At 48.9% G+C, this 16715-nt stretch overlaps 2 protein-coding genes across 3 annotated transcripts; both read left to right on the top strand.

The window, feature by feature from the left end:
• The first annotated feature begins 403 nt into the window (after positions 1-403).
• LOC114040450 (5'-AMP-activated protein kinase subunit gamma-1) lies at positions 404-9833 on the top strand. Of its 2 annotated transcripts, XM_027858560.1 has the most exons (12): positions 404-482; positions 4243-4291; positions 6803-6912; positions 7081-7162; positions 7298-7356; positions 7595-7640; positions 7745-7799; positions 7982-8108; positions 8250-8415; positions 8548-8585; positions 8875-9021; positions 9180-9833. In XM_027858560.1, exons 1-12 carry the CDS (start codon positions 474-476, stop codon positions 9282-9284), a joined length of 993 nt encoding a protein of 330 aa, XP_027714361.1. In that variant the 5' UTR covers positions 404-473; the 3' UTR covers positions 9285-9833. The 2 variants fall into 2 exon arrangements, with proteins under 2 accessions (XP_027714361.1, XP_027714362.1); XM_027858561.1 differs by lacking the exon at positions 4243-4291 and having other exon boundaries at positions 417-482.
• A 2833-nt stretch (positions 9834-12666) lies between these two features.
• Positions 12667-15558, top strand: LOC114040449 (dendrin-like). Its single transcript, XM_027858559.1, has 2 exons — positions 12667-12875; positions 13343-15558. Exons 1-2 carry the CDS (start codon positions 12667-12669, stop codon positions 15339-15341), a joined length of 2208 nt encoding a protein of 735 aa, XP_027714360.1. The 3' UTR covers positions 15342-15558.
• The last annotated feature ends 1157 nt before the right edge of the window (positions 15559-16715 follow it).

Here is a 16715-nt window from a genome sequence, read left to right as displayed (position 1 = left end):
GTACAGCAAGGTTTGTCCTTCGTAACAACAGATGAAATGACTCCCCCCCCTTTTTTAGGCCTCGCCCCTCCTGCCCCCAGAGCCCCTGTCCGTGGCATGTTTTGTATCGGCGATCATTATGAACTGTACATAATTTATGTTGTGAGAGGCAAAGGGCAAGTTTTGGATTTTGCTTCTTCCAAGTTTGTTTTTAAAGGACAAATAAAAAAAAAAGCATTTTAAATACAAGTGGCCTGGAGTCGCTCGGTAGCGCCGCCACCAGCGGCCTGGGGGCCCGGACGCAGCCGGGAGGGGAGGGGGAAAGGCAACGCCCCTTCTGCCGCTCGCAGGCGACTGGTCGCTACCGGAAGGGCGGAGGCCGCGCGTCCTTGCGTGACGCGGCGGAAGTTAGGTGTTGGTGCTGGAAGTGACGAAAGGGGCGGATCCGGAAAGAAGTGGCCCGGAGGGCACGAAAGGAACTGGCGTGGAGCGGGATGGAGACGGTGAGCGGGAGGGGGTTCCGAGCTGATGGGGTCGGCGGCGAGAGCCTCCGGTCCGGGGCCAGCCGGGACCCCACTGCCGGGCTGAGGAAGGAAAGGGAGGGGGCCAGGGACATCAGGTCTCCTGCCTGGGCTGGACCTTATCGGTGACCCCTGTCCCTCACAGAGCCCGGCTGCCCTTACGCTGAGGTCTCCTTGGGTCCCAACTAGCTTTAGGAAGCTGGGTGGTAGCCTGGATCTGCTCTCCTGAAGGCGAGTCTCCTCCCTTTCCTAGGCCCTGGGCCCGTTCCAGGCTGGGGCAGCCCTAGGTGCTAGGGAGCCTAGGGCGCGGGGCGCTTGTGCCAGCCCATCGTTGGGGAGCGTTGCCGTTGCGGTGGTCCTTCTTCCAGGGATCGCCCCACTCATTTCACGTTAGCTGTTATCCCTCACTACCCCTCCCTCTAAAAAAAAAATGGTTTTCTTTGCTAAGAGGAAAATTGGGACCTCCAAAAAATGATACAGGAACGATCAACATTGTAGATTTGGGAAGTGCTCTCGACTGGACTGGGAGCCAGGAGAACTGGGTTCAAATAACAACTCTGCCATCAATGAACTGACCTTGGGCAAGTTACTTCATCTTTCTAGGCGCAGTTGGACCCAACGATCTACAAAATCCCTAAGGACTGTGATGGAAACAGTAAAGAGCTCATGTACTAAGAGCTAAATTGTCCTCAGTCAGATCACTGAGTAAAATTGTGTGTACTCTGAAAGAGCCCAACTTTCCAGTTTAAGGAAATAGCTAAGAAGGATTTGGCCAGCATGGGAGAAATGCCCTTGGAAGACATCCTGGGAAGAACCATGGCTATTGGATAACCTTCTATTTGCCTTATCCTCACTCTGGGAAGTTCTTATAAATTAATTACAGGGTTTTGCACGTAGTAGGCACTCAGTAACTATTTGACGTTTTGTGCTTGAAGTTCTAGATATGTTCTCCTAAGTGACACTTTGTATCTCATGAGTGACTTTTTGTATCAAATAAGATAATATATGTAAAGGGCTCTGCAAACTAAAGTGCTATACAAACCTAGCTGTAATTATCTTTGTCTAGGTTTGCCTCTAAATGTATCTGTGACCAGATCTATACATTTGTATAGATTGTGTGCATTTGTGTTTGTTCAAATCCAGCTTTCCAGTCCTTGTGTGCAAATGTCTATTTGTGTCAAATCATCTGTGCCCCTTTATTACTCCCTTAAGTTTACATGGCAACTTTGTTCCCAGGCACATTCATAAGTACCCTACTATTTCAGTTCATTCCATACCACCTCTGGGAGGTAGGAAGGAGCAGAAATTTGTGAGGAGCAGATAATACAAGTGGAAAAATCGCCGTAAAGATGATAAGGTCATGTAGCCATATGTATGTTTGTGTGTATTCTGTCTTTGTCATTCTTTATCTTAGTGCAGCTCTCTGACCATCTATGTCATTGTGTACATCACCATCATAATCTTTTACAGTAATTCAAATAATCTGTGATTCCATCCATATAAATATTCTCCCCACCAATAAAGATTTTAGCTTTTCTACAGCTTGGATGGATTTATAAGTTTCTGTGTCAAAAAAAAAATCATCACTTGGTAACCATCGTTTTGGTGATGATTTTCTCTGAATTTAGCTGGGCTAATCACTGAGCCTGTAGTCTAAGCCATTCTGGCTTGGTATAGGACTTGTCATTGTACTCTAGTATCTGATGCAAAACTGAAAATTACCTCCATATGTAGTGAGGCGTCAGAGTGGGAAGCTTAGTGGAAGATCAACAACAAATATTTATTGAGTACCTGCCATATGCCTAGGTTCTTAAATTCCTGCTTTCATGGAGGTTACATTCTGGTTTGGGAGATAAGATATTTGTGTATGAAAAAATTACCACAATATAAGGTAGTATATAAATGCCAAAGTAGACAACTGCTCCAGTTCTTGATTTCTCTCTTCATATGAGCCAGTCTTTGATTCTTTGTTTTGTGTGGTCTTGTCTGTGTTTTGAATATATCTCCTGTGTACATGTATGTATCTATATTGCTCAGTAACCTTCACTTGCAGGTGACTAGATTTGTTCCATTGGCATTGCCAGAATGTCACATGTGGCTGACAGGTTGCCCTGTGCTGCTAATAGCAGCAATGGAGAGAGATTTCTGCTTCCTTTGGGGGTGGGGAGCTGCCCTTTCAGCTTGCCTTTGCCCTTTGTTCACCGGCCAGCAGAAGGACCTCAGTCAAGACCTTTAGCCTCAGATTTTTGCAAAAGCTTGTGGGGCAGAAGTGTAGTTTTTGGAACCATTCTCTGAGTATGTTGAGTTGGAGCTGCTAGTACAGATAAAAATCAGCATAACTCCTTTTGGGTAACATTGACATTTCCAGGTGTCCCAGATTTGGGGAGGTATAGAGATTTACCCAAGGTTTGGTTACTTTGAGCAAGGGGAGGAGGCAGGAACTATCCCTTTACCCTCTCTGTAGGACAAGAAAGCAGAGGCAGTTAGTGTTTCTCTTGTCTTTGGGAGGCTCTGGCTCATCAAGTGATGCTAAAGTGCAAGTCTGACCATGTCATTCTTCCCATTCAATAAACTCCTTTAGCTCCATATTTTCTTCTGGATCAGATATAAAATCTTCTCTTTGGCTTTTAAAGCCCCTCAAAACCTGGCCCATTCCTGCCTTGGAAGTTTTCTTATACCTTACTATCCTCCACATACTCTGAGATCTAATGACACTGATGTTGCTGTTCCTCAAATAAGATACTCCATCTCCCAACTCTGAGCATTTTCACTGTCTGCCTTCCGTGTGTGGAACGCTGTCCTTCCTTATCTTTACCTTCTGGCTTTTCTGCAAGAAGTCTTCCGTAATCTTAGTGCCTTCCCTCTGAGACTATCCCTTACTTATCCTGTATGTGTCTTGTTTGTACATAAGTGTTTGCCTGTTGTGAGGCTTAAATGAGATAATATTTGTAAAGTGCTTAGCACAGTGCCTGGCACATAGTAAAAAGTGTTTAATAAATATTTGTTCCCTTCCCTTTTTCCCCCATTAGACTGAACTCTGGGAACCAGGAACCATTTGTTACCTTTCTTTGTATCCCCAATGCTTAAAGAAGTGCCTGGCATGTAGTAGGCACTTAATAAATGCTTGTTGACTGATCAGCTGAACTGACAAAAGGGATTGGGTTGAGATTTCAAAAAAGCATATTAGCTACAGAACATGTTTTGTGTTTACCCTTCATTTATTCAACTAGTGGCTGCCAGTTTCTAGGGTACTCTCCTGCTGGCAGGGACCAAGTGGCATGGTCCTTATGCTCAAGATAGCACTTGAGGAAGGCAGTGAAATCCCACTGTCCTGTTTTTGGACCCTGATAGCAGATTCTTTGGGAGTTAAGTGTAAGTCCGTACTTTGGGCCACCTTCTCAGAAGCTTTTGGAGCCTAGCCTAGGCCGGGAATCATTAGTGTCAGGTTTTTTTTTTTTTCTTTTTAGGCAGTTGGGGTTAAGTGATTTGCCCAGGGTCACACAGCTAGTAGGTGTCAAGTGTTTGGTTTGAGGCCGGATTTGAACTCGGGCCCTCCTGACTTCAGGACCGGTGCTCTATCCACTGTGCCACCTAGCTGCCCCCAGTAGTGTCAGTTTTGAAGCCTTTTTCTTTTATACTGCCTACCTTAATGTTGGAGGAGGAGTGGATTCCAGAGCTACAAGGAACATAGCTGGGTTAGTAGACCCAAAGCTAGGCTTAGTTCCTTTGTTTGTCCTTCCAGGTCACTATTCCAGAGAGTGGTATGGAAAAATGCACCCCAGCTCTGGAAGGTAATGTATTTCATCACCATGTACTCAAAAAAGGATGAGTGCTTCTGTGAAAAGCAGAGGCCAGACTATAATTTGTCTTCAGTTTCAGCAGGTTTTGTTTCTCTTTCATTGTACATGCTGGAGATATCATGGCAGAGCCAAAAGCCAGAGATATTAGGCCACTTCATAAGAATTGGAATCAATAGCTTATATAGAGAACAACAGGAATAAGTTTGGGGTTATAGTGGTGCTTATTGAGATTATCATAAGTGATGTAGATAATTAGTTGGGTTTTTTTTTTTTCCCCAGGGTAGGGTTCTGAACTGTTGTCAGTGGGAGTACTATAGGCTGGAAGACCACATCCTGGAAGTCCCTGTTACCTATTAAATACCCCAGAGCCAGGAACCGCCAGCCTTTTATTACCCAGCATCTATAATTAGATCACCCTGAGGTGTACCTCCAAATCTGGGATGGCTTTGAAGACTTCTACAATTTCCCAGCATCTCAAGTCAGGAATAGAATGGATTAGGGATATAGTACTAAAATCTAAGACACAGAGTTTAGCAATCCTACAGTGTTCCCGAACTCTTTTATGAAAGAACCCTGAATTACCTTTACAACTGCATCTCCCAAAAGTCATGAAATGATCTTCTTCCATTTATTTATTTTAAAAAGAAGATTTGATTAATCACCTGTTATGTGCAGGCTATTGCCCTAGGAAGTTAAGACTCCAGGGAGATGACACAAACCTTGCCTGAAGGGGAGGGAGCAGGATCAGGACTGGACCTGTGATTTCACTGGTATAGGGAACCTCTTCCAGCTGAGGAGGCTCCATTTACCAATTCAATCAGTACCTTCTCTGCAACTTTTAGTATTAGAGAATTGCCTAGCCTACTGACAGGTTAAGGGACTTACCTGGGGTCACATAGCTGGTATGTGTCAGAAGTAGACTTGATCTCAGCTTCCAGGACAACCCTATATCCACTATGCCACACTGCCTCTCTAGAACTTATCATTTAAAGGGGTAGAAGGCAAGACATGTACGCAAATAACTATTATAATGAAGGAGTGGTCCAGGAAAAGTAGCATGTAAAATTTGAGGAAAGACCACTTTGACTGAATTGGGATAAGAGGGAAGGAACTGGTAGCTAAGTTGAGTTTTAAAGGAAGGGGGAGACTTTCAGCATTAGGAGATATCGAGTGGAGAATTAATTGGACTAAGGAGAACAATACAGGTTTGAAGAGGAGTGAGAAGGATGAGAAGAGGGGATAGAGGCTAGTCTAGTCTGGCTTGAAAGTAGAGTATAAGAAAATGAGTAGTATGAAATAGGACTAGGAAGGTAGGTTGGAGGTTGAAAGGTTATGGAAACCCTTGGGTGCCAGGGTATAAAGAGCTTTTAATTCGTTAAGCAGTGGGCAGCCATTGAAAACTATTGAAAAGATTGTTGACATTAGGAAGATTACTGGTGCAGCAGTGTGAAGAATGAATTAAGAGTGGAAAGTAGGAAAGCCAGTTGGGTGGCTCTAAATATGCCCCTCTTGACCATTCCTAGAACTCCTTGAAGCTACCGTGGACTTCCCAGACAGACCTTTATACTAGCCTCAGAGACTGTAGAGGCTCCATGGGGTTTGGAATAATGGCTGAGGATAAAGGATGGAGGCAGCTCTCTTCCTTATATTAAAAAAAACAAAACCAAACCACAGGGCACAGGATGGTATGAAGTAGGGCAGTGCAGGCTATGGATATTTCCTCAGTTTGACAAAGAATAAAAAGACTGAGCTGGAGATGGTGTCAGTGTTCACTGGATCCTGAACTTGCCCTCTCTCCCAAGGCCTCACTACTAATACAGACTGTTTGTGGATTTTTCTTACCCATCAAATGGACTTCCAGGATCCTCCAGCCAGCCTGACCTGGCCCTAGACTTATCCTCAGAATCTTAGAGGGCAGGAGGGGAACACAGGGAGCAGGAAGTCCCATCCAGCATGGCCTCTTACTGACATATGCCAACATGGTATTGAATTGGAATGGCATGGATGAGGCAGTCAGTCACATTCCCATCAAAAGCTTTCTGAAGCATCACACTACTCTTACAATGATTCTCCTATTCAAGATGAAGAGCAAGAGGGAATGAACAGAAGTTATGATGGGAAAACTTAGCTCTGACTTAGCTCAGACAAGAACCTTCCAGACAAGAACAGGCTATGGAGAGATTCTCCTTGGGAGAACTCTGAGTAGAGTATTCTCTACCTGACAGGAATTGGTAGAGTCCTACTGAAAGATGATGAAATGGTCTCTGTCTGGGGAAACTGAGAATAAGATGGATTCAGAAAGACCTTGTCTAGGTTTTGTGGGAGCAAGAAGAGCAAGGGGGGATGGGATAGCAAGGGCTTTGTGAAGAGCACCTTTAGTGTTTGGAAAGCTACAGCCCTCAAGTATGTGTTCTTCTTTGACAGAAAGGTGGGGGAGGGGGTGGGGGAGCAGGGGTCAGCAGCAGAATGAAGGGAGAACACTAGTCTCCTCATTCTCTGCAGAGACCCCAGAATCCAACAGTGCTGTCTATACCTGCTTCATGAAATCCCATCGATGCTATGATTTGATCCCCACGAGCTCCAAACTGGTTGTGTTTGATACCTCCCTGCAGGTGAGTGAGGCTTTTATCCTTACCCTTTCCCTGAGGCCTCTAGCTTTTTATATCCCTTCCAAAGCCATTTGTAGGGCTTCTCTTACCCTACTTTCCTCTTATGCCTCTTCTCCTCTAGTTTCTGTCCTAGTGACCCTTCCTTCTCTATTACTCATCCCCTGCCTGCAGGTAAAGAAAGCTTTCTTTGCCCTTGTCACAAATGGAGTTCGGGCAGCACCGTTATGGGACAGCAAGAAACAGAGCTTTGTGGGTAAGCAGGGGTCCACGGGAAGGATGATGTCATCATGCTAGGCATGGAGGGAAGTTGAGGGTAGCACTTGGGATTCCCTCATCTGAGGGCGGTGGGGAAGGCAGTACACTTGCTAAGTATCCATTTGGCTTCCAGGTATGCTGACCATCACTGACTTCATCAATATTTTACACCGTTACTACAAGTCAGCCTTGGTGAGGAACCCACAGCCCATTGATTCTGATGCCATAGTCAGGGACAACTGATTCCTCTTCAGTTTCTATCTCCAAGCCCTGCCACTGATTTTCCACAATGTCTTCTTTGTGGCCTCTGGTCTGCTTCCTCCATAGGTGCACAGTTCTGGTCCCCTGCTCCATCTCCCAGGGAACAGGCTATCAGGGGGCTAATGGAACAGAGTGATAAAAGCCCTGAACCATGTTATCTCTCTTCCAGGTACAGATCTATGAACTGGAAGAACATAAGATAGAAACCTGGAGAGGTTTGTAGTAGGGGGTCACAGGGAGACAATGGGCTGGAACGTTTCCTTAGGAAGCTGTTTTCTTTGGTGGCATTTTGTGTGTAAACCATCTCTTCTTCTCTCAGAGGTGTACCTTCAGGACTCCTTTAAACCTCTTGTCTGCATTTCTCCTAATGCCAGGTGAGATGCCACCCACTTTTTTAGAATGGAAAAGTATCATCATCATCAAAGGGAACCTGGAGAGGGTGGGGGGAGTAGTGACCCCATACATACATGCCTTGTGGGTGGTCTGACCTTGCTCACTGCCCCCAAACCCTCTATAACCTTCATCTAGAGCTAATCATTACTATTTCCTTCTACAGCCTTTTTGATGCTGTTTCCTCACTGATCCGAAATAAGATCCATAGACTGCCAGTCATTGACCCTGATTCCGGCAACACTTTGTATATCCTCACCCACAAACGTATCCTCAAGTTCCTCAAGCTCTTTGTAAGTACTATTTCTCTTCCTCTCTGACTTCTCCCATCCCCACATATACTGCACTGAAGCCTAGCTGGACTGGGTTAGGGAGTTGGTGTCTGAGGGCTGTTTGAAGGACCTGGCTGTCTGGTTGATTGGTCTCCCTACCAGATTGCAGAGTTTCCTAAACCGGATTTCATGTCTAAGTCTTTGGAGGAGCTCCAGATAGGCACTTATGCCAACATTGCTTTAGTGCGTACCACCACACCTGTCTACGTTGCATTGGGCATCTTTGTTCAGCACCGGGTCTCTGCCTTGCCTGTGGTAGATGAGAAAGGTAAGGAATTGGGGAGGGAGAAAAGAAGGGGTAGAGAGAAGTCTGTGTCCCCAGGGGTGTTCTGTGGGCAGTGGCAGGGGTTCCGGTGCTGGATTCCAAGCCCTTCTGATTGAGATGCCCCTATTTTCACAGGTCGTGTGGTGGACATCTACTCCAAGTTTGATGTTATTGTGAGTGACTTCAGAGGACCAGGTGGTAGGAAAAAAGGAAGGAAGGATTGGGGAATGTGGGAAGGAAAAGGAGGTAATTCTTCTTTGTAGGTTCAGGGGCTTTTGTAACACTTACTGGCCTCCACATGTTGATGTGAGAAAAGAGCTAAATCCTTTACTGGCTGAGTGTGGACTGAGAGATGACCCAGTTCTCTTGAGCTCTCCATTTCTGGTGGGATGGAGTGGGATGGAATTGGGGTTTGGGGAATTGGAAATCATGCTTTTTGGGCTCTTTGCCTCATTTTCCCAGAACTTGGCTGCAGAAAAAACCTATAACAACTTGGATATATCCGTGACAAAAGCACTGCAGCATCGGTCCCACTATTTTGAGGGTGTACTCAAGTGCTACCAGCATGAAACTCTGGAGACAATTATTAATAGGCTGGTGGAAGCTGAGGTAGGGAAGGAGAATCAAAAGACTTGGGAATGAGGGAAAAGCCATGACTACTTGGAATGAAGAGGGAGGCTTGGAAATAGGGAATGGGATCATGAAAGTTACTTCACTGAGCTTAGCTTGAAAGCTCCTTTTCTTTCTCCCTTGCCATTCTGTGCCAGGTTCACCGGCTGGTGGTTGTGGAAGAAAACAATGTGGTAAAGGGCATCGTGTCACTGTCTGATATACTGCAGGCCCTGGTGCTCACAGGGGGAGAGAAGCCCTGAGCTGAGTTGGGAGGAATGCGTAGAATGCACCATACCTGTGATCAGTTGGATGGGATACTAGAGGCTCTGATGCCCTTTATGAAGCTCACCCACTCACCCTACCTTACAGACAGGGTATAAAGGGGTAGGAAAACATAGAAACCCACACACTTCAAAAGAGTAACCTGTAGCCCAGGCATCAACCATCTGCACCGATCCCCTGTTTGAACTAAGGGCTGTGTGTCCCTCATCCTAGGTAATTCTGATCTCTAAGAGATCCCCAGTCCTCTCAGCAAATACCCTGCTCCTGTGTCCTGAGATAATGTACCATGAACCTCTAAAAATGTTTTTATTCTTCCTGATACAAAAGGAGTTAGGGGGTGGGAGGGAGACAGTGCCATTTCCTCCTATAATGATGTTGGTGGGGGAGTATATCCTTTGGATTCTTGCTCTCTTTTCCCCTGCTGTGCTTCCCATGTCTTGGGGAGTTGGAAAGGGAAGTTCAGGATGGCTAGTTCAGATTTATTTTTCATAGTGATTCTAATTAAAATGACAAGGATGCCCATATCCTACAGTATCGTGTTTTCTTTGGGGCGATGACCTTGACCTCCGTACTTGTGGGTCCACACACCTCCGTCTCCTAGAACAGGCTCATTACACTCCACATCTCTCCTTTACCCAAACCTCGTCCTTCCATGTTCCCAGCCTCCTGTCCCTCTGCTGTGACTGGGAGCCGAAGTTAATCCCTTGTAAGTACACTATCTCCAGAGAGGAGGTAGGGCCCTTTTCCCCTACAGACAGAAGTTAGTGCCCAGCCCCCTCCCAACATCACCACCCCATACACCTCCCTGCTGTGAATGTTCCAGAGAACCCCCTCCCCCCCCAAGTGGTGCTGGGAAGGCAGGACTGGGCTTAAATTCTGCTGAACTTGCACAGTGTGTGAGCTTGCAAATCCCTTTTGTTGCCTCTGCTGCTTTTCCTAAAAGCTGGGAATGGTTTGGGTGGCAGGGTGGGGAGAGCAACAGTTCCAGAGGTAACACATTTAATCCTCACTTGCCTGAGTACTGACATGCAGACAGAAGCCATCAAATGGCACCTCAAACAGTGAGTTAGGGAGTCCTGGGGTGGGGGCTCTGGAGGGGAAGTGGGAGGACAGGAGGGTCAAATGCTAGCCTACCTCTCAATCTTGCCTTGCATTTTCCCTACTTAACAGTTTCAGAACAACTCATTTTCCATTCTTCACTTCTTATTCTTCCCTATGCTACTTCCCCAAAGTTGAGGTTTCTTAAAGTTAGGGAGGCTGTTGGAGAAAAGGCATGGGCTTCAGGGCATGCCTTTGTGGGGGAGGGGTACAAGTCCTAGGATACTCCCTAGATAAAGAGGTGCTACTGTGATGAGCCACCACCATGCTACATAGGCCTACACAGCACATTCCTGATCTTGAGGGAGGTTTCTGAGTGATTAGATGAGTTAGGGAGTATGCACATTCCATGGGGTAGTGGGGGAGAGTTTGGAGAAGAAACTTTAAAAGACCCAGTATTATGGTAGGATAAGAGACAGAGGCACTTCCACCTTTGCTTAGTTATTACAATCACTGGTGCTAGGTAAGTACCTGGGCTCAGGGCAGGAATGGGGTGGGGAGAAGAGGAGGCAGATAAGTAATGTTATTGAAGTCCTTTCTCTAAGGAATAATGATGAGGACGTGAACATTTGGAATTAGGATCTTGAATTTTCTCTATCTGCCTCAGTGGAAGTGGGCATTTAAAGGGAGATTTAAAAAAGGGTAGAGAATGCCTCCTATTGATCCATTCTCTACCTACCTGGTAACAACCACTGCTGACCCTCTCCCCACCCCCATATACTCACATCCTTTTTCCTACCAGGGGAAGTGCAGGGATTCCTTGCTATCTACCACTACCACCTCTGAACCCTAAGTGACCTCTTTGGTTAAGGGGTCAATTTGGAAGTCCCATCCATTTTCCTCCACTATTATTCCCTCCTTTCTTTGAAGAGGGTCAGTGGTAAGGGAGAAATGTTACCTGTGCTTCCCCAGGAACTACATCCTTCCCTACCTCCGCTTGAATTGCTAGCATGGTTGCTATGCATGGTTGCTAAGTCTCTGCATGGTGGGTTTGGCGTGGGCTGTGCTGTTACTAACATTGCCATGGTAAAGTTGGGAACCACCTGTAATAGTGCTGGGGGAAGGGACCACGAGAGCATCAGAACAACCTTTCCTGCTCTTGTTATCTTAGCCAAAAGAGGGACCAGTGACAGGTGGACATCCAAGGCAGCAACGGGGAAAGTGTATTCACAAAATGGGAAGGGGAGGGGTCCAGCAAATGCAAAACGGCATTTTGTTTGTCCTTCATTTTCGCTTAGTTGCACAAAGGTGGGTGCAGAACTGGGAGCATTTCCATTCTGCCCATCTTTATTTCCTAAAAGTGTAGAAACTCATCCTACTCGTAGTTCAGAGCTTGCCAGAGTTGTGTGTGGCCATGATAGGGAGCGTCTCTTCTCCCTACCTTCTGGGTTAGTGGGGGAAGAGACTGATTGCCATTATGGTCCCTCCCTCCACCGGGAACACCTAGAACTGTGTAGGTGATAGTGATAGTGTAGGGTGAAAGGTGTGTGGTCTCCAAAGCAGGACCCTAGTGTCACCGATGGAGGAAGTAAGGAGGAGTTGGGGGGGGGAGGGGCGGGACTTTAGAGCTTGGGAACAGCAGCTCTCAGCTATGAGCTGAGCACGAAACAACCGCCTCCTCCCTCCGCCGCTGAGAAGCGGGTTACTCATCTTCTCCTGCGCCCGCACCACCGCTAAAAATAGCCCCCCAAGAGCCTTGGGGCCGCCCCCTCCCTTTCCCCTGCCCCCAAACCCATGGAAACAGGCAGAGGGTGGAGAGCGAAGACCTTGAATTCCAAGGGACATTTTCTTATTCTAAATGGAGAAGCAGACTAGAGTCAAGGAAAGCCAGGGATAGAACCCAAGTATCAGGGCACCTAGACTAACTGTAGAGTAATGGGTTAAGACAGCAACATTGGGTAGGGGGGAGAAATTCTGAGGGCTGAGGAAGAGGAGATGACCTCTGGTCCCGAGTTGAAGAATCCTCTCCACTTTCCAACTGGTCCCGCTTGGGTTTGGGGGGGAAGGGGTGGAAGTGGGGAGTGTCCAGGTCGGCAACCGAAGACTGCCGCGTGCTGTGTGGGAGAAGTAGCAACACAGAACAACTGCCCTTGTCACATGCACGCACACATACATACACACACACACAGACACACACGTGTGCTCGGGTATATATAGTCCCCAGTCCTTGTGTACGCCGCTCTGCAGCGGGTACAGGCTTCCTAAGCTAGGAGGGGGCTCTTGGGGTGGGTGGGTGGGGGGTTGGGGTTGGGGTGGAACAGGATGGTGGATGGCCCGCTGTTTTCCGAGGGGCCAGGCAGCCCCAGAAAGCCCCATGATGGAGAGTCTGCCGGCTGCTTTTGGGTACAGAAGTCCAAGCTGTTAGTGATTGAAGTGAAGACCATCTCCTGTCATTACAGTCGCTGGGCCCCTGCTCACCAGCCCATGGACCCTACTGGGGGTCCTTGGGCCCAGGAACCTTCAAGCCACAGGTGAGTCTGAGGGCTAATTGGGAGAGCAGGTTGGGAGAAGGGCACAAGGAAGGGCAGTTTAGGTCCTGACCTCTCCACTACTTACATACTGGTTGTTATGATATCGCTTAAGCCTCACTGCACTCCCACTCCCTCAAAACGGGTGGGTCTAGGATTACCTCGGGGGGAGGGGGAGAACGAGAGATGGACATGGATTAATGAATCTGAGATAGAGGGGGAAATTGTGTGAGGCTTACACGATTAAAGTGTGACAAGGAGGCAGTGTGTGAAGCTACCCGGAGAACCTAAATAGTCACCACCATTAAAGATTCCATATTTATCCCCTCCCCCTCCCCAACCTGGTTCTATAACCCTTCCGCACCCCACCCCATTAATCTTCATGGCTACTCTTTACTTCCCCCGTGGTTCCCTCTGCTCGTCCCTTAGCTTCACTGACCGCTCACCTGGGTTCCTGCTTATTGTCCCAGGTATGGGCTGGGCCAGAAGCCCCCAGAGCGGCTGCTTCGCCGGGCATGGGTGCCCCGAGTGTTGCAAGAGGCAACCAACTGGGGGACAGGGCACCCATCCGAGATCCGACCGAGGGAGCAAGAGAAAAGGAAGGCGGCCTCTCAGGAGCGTGAGGCCAAAGAAACAGAGAGAAAGCGGCGCAAGGGAGGTGGGGGTCGAAGTTGGAGCCCTCCAGGCCTTTGCCGTTCAGAACCCCGAAGTCCACTGGGCCGAGCCCGGGGCGGAGGTGGACCCCGCCCCGAACCTGGGAATGTTCCCAAGGCCGCCCCGCCTAAGGCCCGTCAGGTCCCTTGGTTGCCAGAGCACCTTAGGCCGTCCGGCCGCCCGCCCCGTCCAGCAGCGCAGTGGCTACGAGAGCCTGGCGCTGCAGCTCGCGCGGGGCCCCGGGTGGGGCGGCCGTCTGGGCCTCCCAGTTATGAAGCCCACCTGCTCTTGAGAGGCGCCGCCGGGCCGGTCCCTAGGAGGCGCTGGGACCGGCCTCCACCCTACGTGGCTCCGCCTTCTTACGATGGCCCCCACCGGACCCTGGGGGCCAAACGGCCCCCGCAGCTTCCCCGGCTGCCCGCCCCACTAGCTCCGGCCCCTTCTGTAGAAGGAAAAGATAGGGAGGAGCTCCCCAGGAAGAGGCTGGATCCGCGGATCTACCGCGACGTTCTAGGGGCTTGGGGGATTCGGCAGGGCCGGGGCACCCTGGGTGGATTTCCAGGTTGTGGAGGGCCTGGGCTTGGAGGGAAGACTTCAGACAAGGTCCCTGGGTTCTCTCCTGTGGGTCTCAATAGCAACGGCAGCGAGAGCTATTCACAACCTGGGGCCAACCAGACCACAAGAGCAGAAACAGTAACCTCTGGCACCCCCCAAACGACACCCAGAACCAAGCTCCCTCTCAGGGACACCTCTGAAGGGGAACGAGCAGGAGAACAGAGCTGGTCCCGCAAGACCTGGGGTCCTTCCCCTGGAGACCAGCCGCCTCAGCACAGCCAAACCCTTCCTAGACCCTGGGCCCCTGGGGGCCCAAGAGAGAAAGAGTCCCCGGGAGAGAGGGGTGGGTCCCAGAGGCCTTCCAAGTTTCCAACCGACTGGAAGGAGACCCAGCGAGCTCATACTGTGCCCCGCAGCCCCCGTAGTTCTGGTAGGGAAAACGGAGTGTTTGTCATTGACGCCACGTGCGTTGTGATTCGGGCCCAGTTCATCCCAACCCCTCAAATCCAACACGTGCAGCTTTTGCCTTCCCCGGGGCCACGGGATTGGGGGGACTCCCTGGCTTTCCGAAAGCCCCGAAAAGAGGAGGGAGAGGAGGAGCAAGCCTTCCCCTCCCCATGCCAAAAGCTACTGCAGAGTAGCCGGCTCTCTCATCAGCCCAACAAGGGCTGCTCGGAAACATGGGATGAGGATGCTGAGGCCAGGGAGCCGGAGGACCCCTCCCTGGAGGAGCGCGCCTCCCGCATCCTGGGGCTCCCAATCAGAGAGCTGGACCTGGGGGCGTCCCCCGTTCAGTGTAGCTCGGACCCTAGTGGGCCTAGCGGAGTGGCTGAGAGGTGCGCGGATGGCACCCGAGGCTCAGAGCCAGCGGCGAGGGTCCGGCGGCCCGCTGGCCGGGGCTGGGTGCGGGACCCAGGGCCTTATGCCGGGGCCCTGCGGGAAGCCGTATCTCGCATCCGTCGCCATACAGCCCCGGACTCGGACTCAGATGAAGCCCCAGACTGCGGCGCCCGGAGCTGCTCCTCCGAAGGGAGCGACACAGAAGCCTCGGGTGTCTCTGGGCAGCCTGAGAGAAGCCTGCCCGGGGGCCTAGACACACCCGGGACCCCAGGAGGCCGGGGAGAGATCGGGCGCAGGGCCGGGGAGCTGAGAGACTGTATCCGGGAAATCCTGGATGTGATCTGCCAGACCGAGGAGGCGCTATTCCGGGCCGAGGGCTCCGCTCAGGGAAAGCAGGGAGGGGGTCACCCCCAGCCATAGGTTCCCAGACCTCGGACTTGGTCCCGCCCCCCACGGTTCTCCCTCACCGTCCCCTTTACTCCTGCAGAATTCTCTCACCTCGTCTCATTTTGTTCTTCTATAACCCTACATGTACCCCGACCTGGAGGTCCTCACAATTGAAACCAGAGGAACAAACAGCCATTTGAGCTTTTACGGTTTTATTTTTTGAATGAGAAATGGGGGAAATGGAATCTTATGCCTGGATCAACTCTGTACCGATCTCAATTAAAGGGCTTAGAAAACAAAGCCCAGTGGTTGTTGGCTTGTTTTTAACTGAAACCCTGTCAATTATTGTGTGTCCCAAGTAATTCACACATCACTGCGGTTTGGACTCCATCTATTGTTTTCTCACATACATAACCAGATGACCTCCTCTTATACTGGACTATCTTCTACATCACTTAAAAACGACAGAATTTCAGAGTTGAAAAGATCTTTAGATTTTTTCTAGTTGAGCAAGAATTCCCTCAATAACATTCTGTAATATATAACATCAGCCTTTCCTTGAATATCTCTAGTGAGGGGCAAACACTGCCTTCTGGGGATTGTCTGTGATACTTTTGGATGATTCTAATTGTTAGAAAGGTTTTCCTTGCCTCAAGCCTCAATTTACCTCCTTGTGACTTCAGCCTTTTTGCTTTTAATTTTTCTCTTGGACCACACAGAATAAGTCTAAACCCTCTCCAGCATGACAACCTTTCACATATTTGGAGACCATTATAATTTTTGAACTAGGTTTTCAATTTAAACATACCTAGTTCTTCAACCAATTCTTTTGGTTTTTTTTTTTTCCACCAACCAATTCTGTATACAGTAGGAGTTAAAGGCTGTCTTTTCTTTGGATGGCCCAGCGTATTTTGACTGATACCACGGGATACAAAAGGGTCATAATTGGATAGGGAAGCATAATCAGAGATCAGATAGGCAATTGAAAAAGGGATAATAACAGCAGGGGTGGTGTCAATTAGAGAGGGTATTAGGGTAGAGGACTAATTAAAGGGGAGGGGAAGAAATAAGAAAGTGACTAGGGAGGCTATGAAGGTAGGTCTTGAAGCATTTCATAGTGGATTAGTATGTTGGTGGGTTTTTTTTAAAGAGGTTACTGAAAGGAAGTAAAGGCTGGAGGAAGGAGGGGTAAGATTCAAATCAGTAAGCCCAGGACCCCTACACTTCATTTAATTCATTTTTATTCAGGAAGGGGTAATGAGCAAAGAGACTTCTCACTCACCACAAAGATGCACCTGGAGAGAGCTCCCTTTCACCCTCATACACCTCTTTCTCAATCTGGAGAATCCCAGGACCTGATGAGCTTCAGGAATCAACCAACCAATAATCATTTATTTAATGCCTATT

Source organism: Vombatus ursinus, unplaced genomic scaffold (genome assembly GCF_900497805.2).
Source record: "Vombatus ursinus unplaced genomic scaffold, bare-nosed wombat genome assembly UNPS02013174.1, whole genome shotgun sequence".
Classification (NCBI taxonomy): Eukaryota; Metazoa; Chordata; class Mammalia; order Diprotodontia; family Vombatidae; genus Vombatus; species Vombatus ursinus.
Note: the sequence above shows the minus strand (reverse complement) of the source record. Positions and strands in the feature narration are given on the sequence as shown.

What these genes read in the sequence shown, in the direction of transcription:
- LOC114040450 (XM_027858560.1), top strand. An exon ending in CAAGAAACAGAGCTTTGTGG is followed by an intron (nt 7,163 to 7,297) that starts GTAAGCAGGGGT and finishes TTTGGCTTCCAG; the next exon opens with GTATGCTGACCATCACTGAC. An exon ending in ACTCCAAGTTTGATGTTATT is followed by an intron (nt 8,586 to 8,874) that starts GTGAGTGACTTC and finishes TCATTTTCCCAG; the next exon opens with AACTTGGCTGCAGAAAAAAC.
- LOC114040449 (XM_027858559.1), top strand. Translation starts at nt 12,667, where the DNA reads ATGGTGGATGGCCCGCTGTTTTCCGAGGGGCCAGGCAGCCCCAGAAAG. An exon ending in CAGGAACCTTCAAGCCACAG is followed by an intron (nt 12,876 to 13,342) that starts GTGAGTCTGAGG and finishes TTATTGTCCCAG; the next exon opens with GTATGGGCTGGGCCAGAAGC.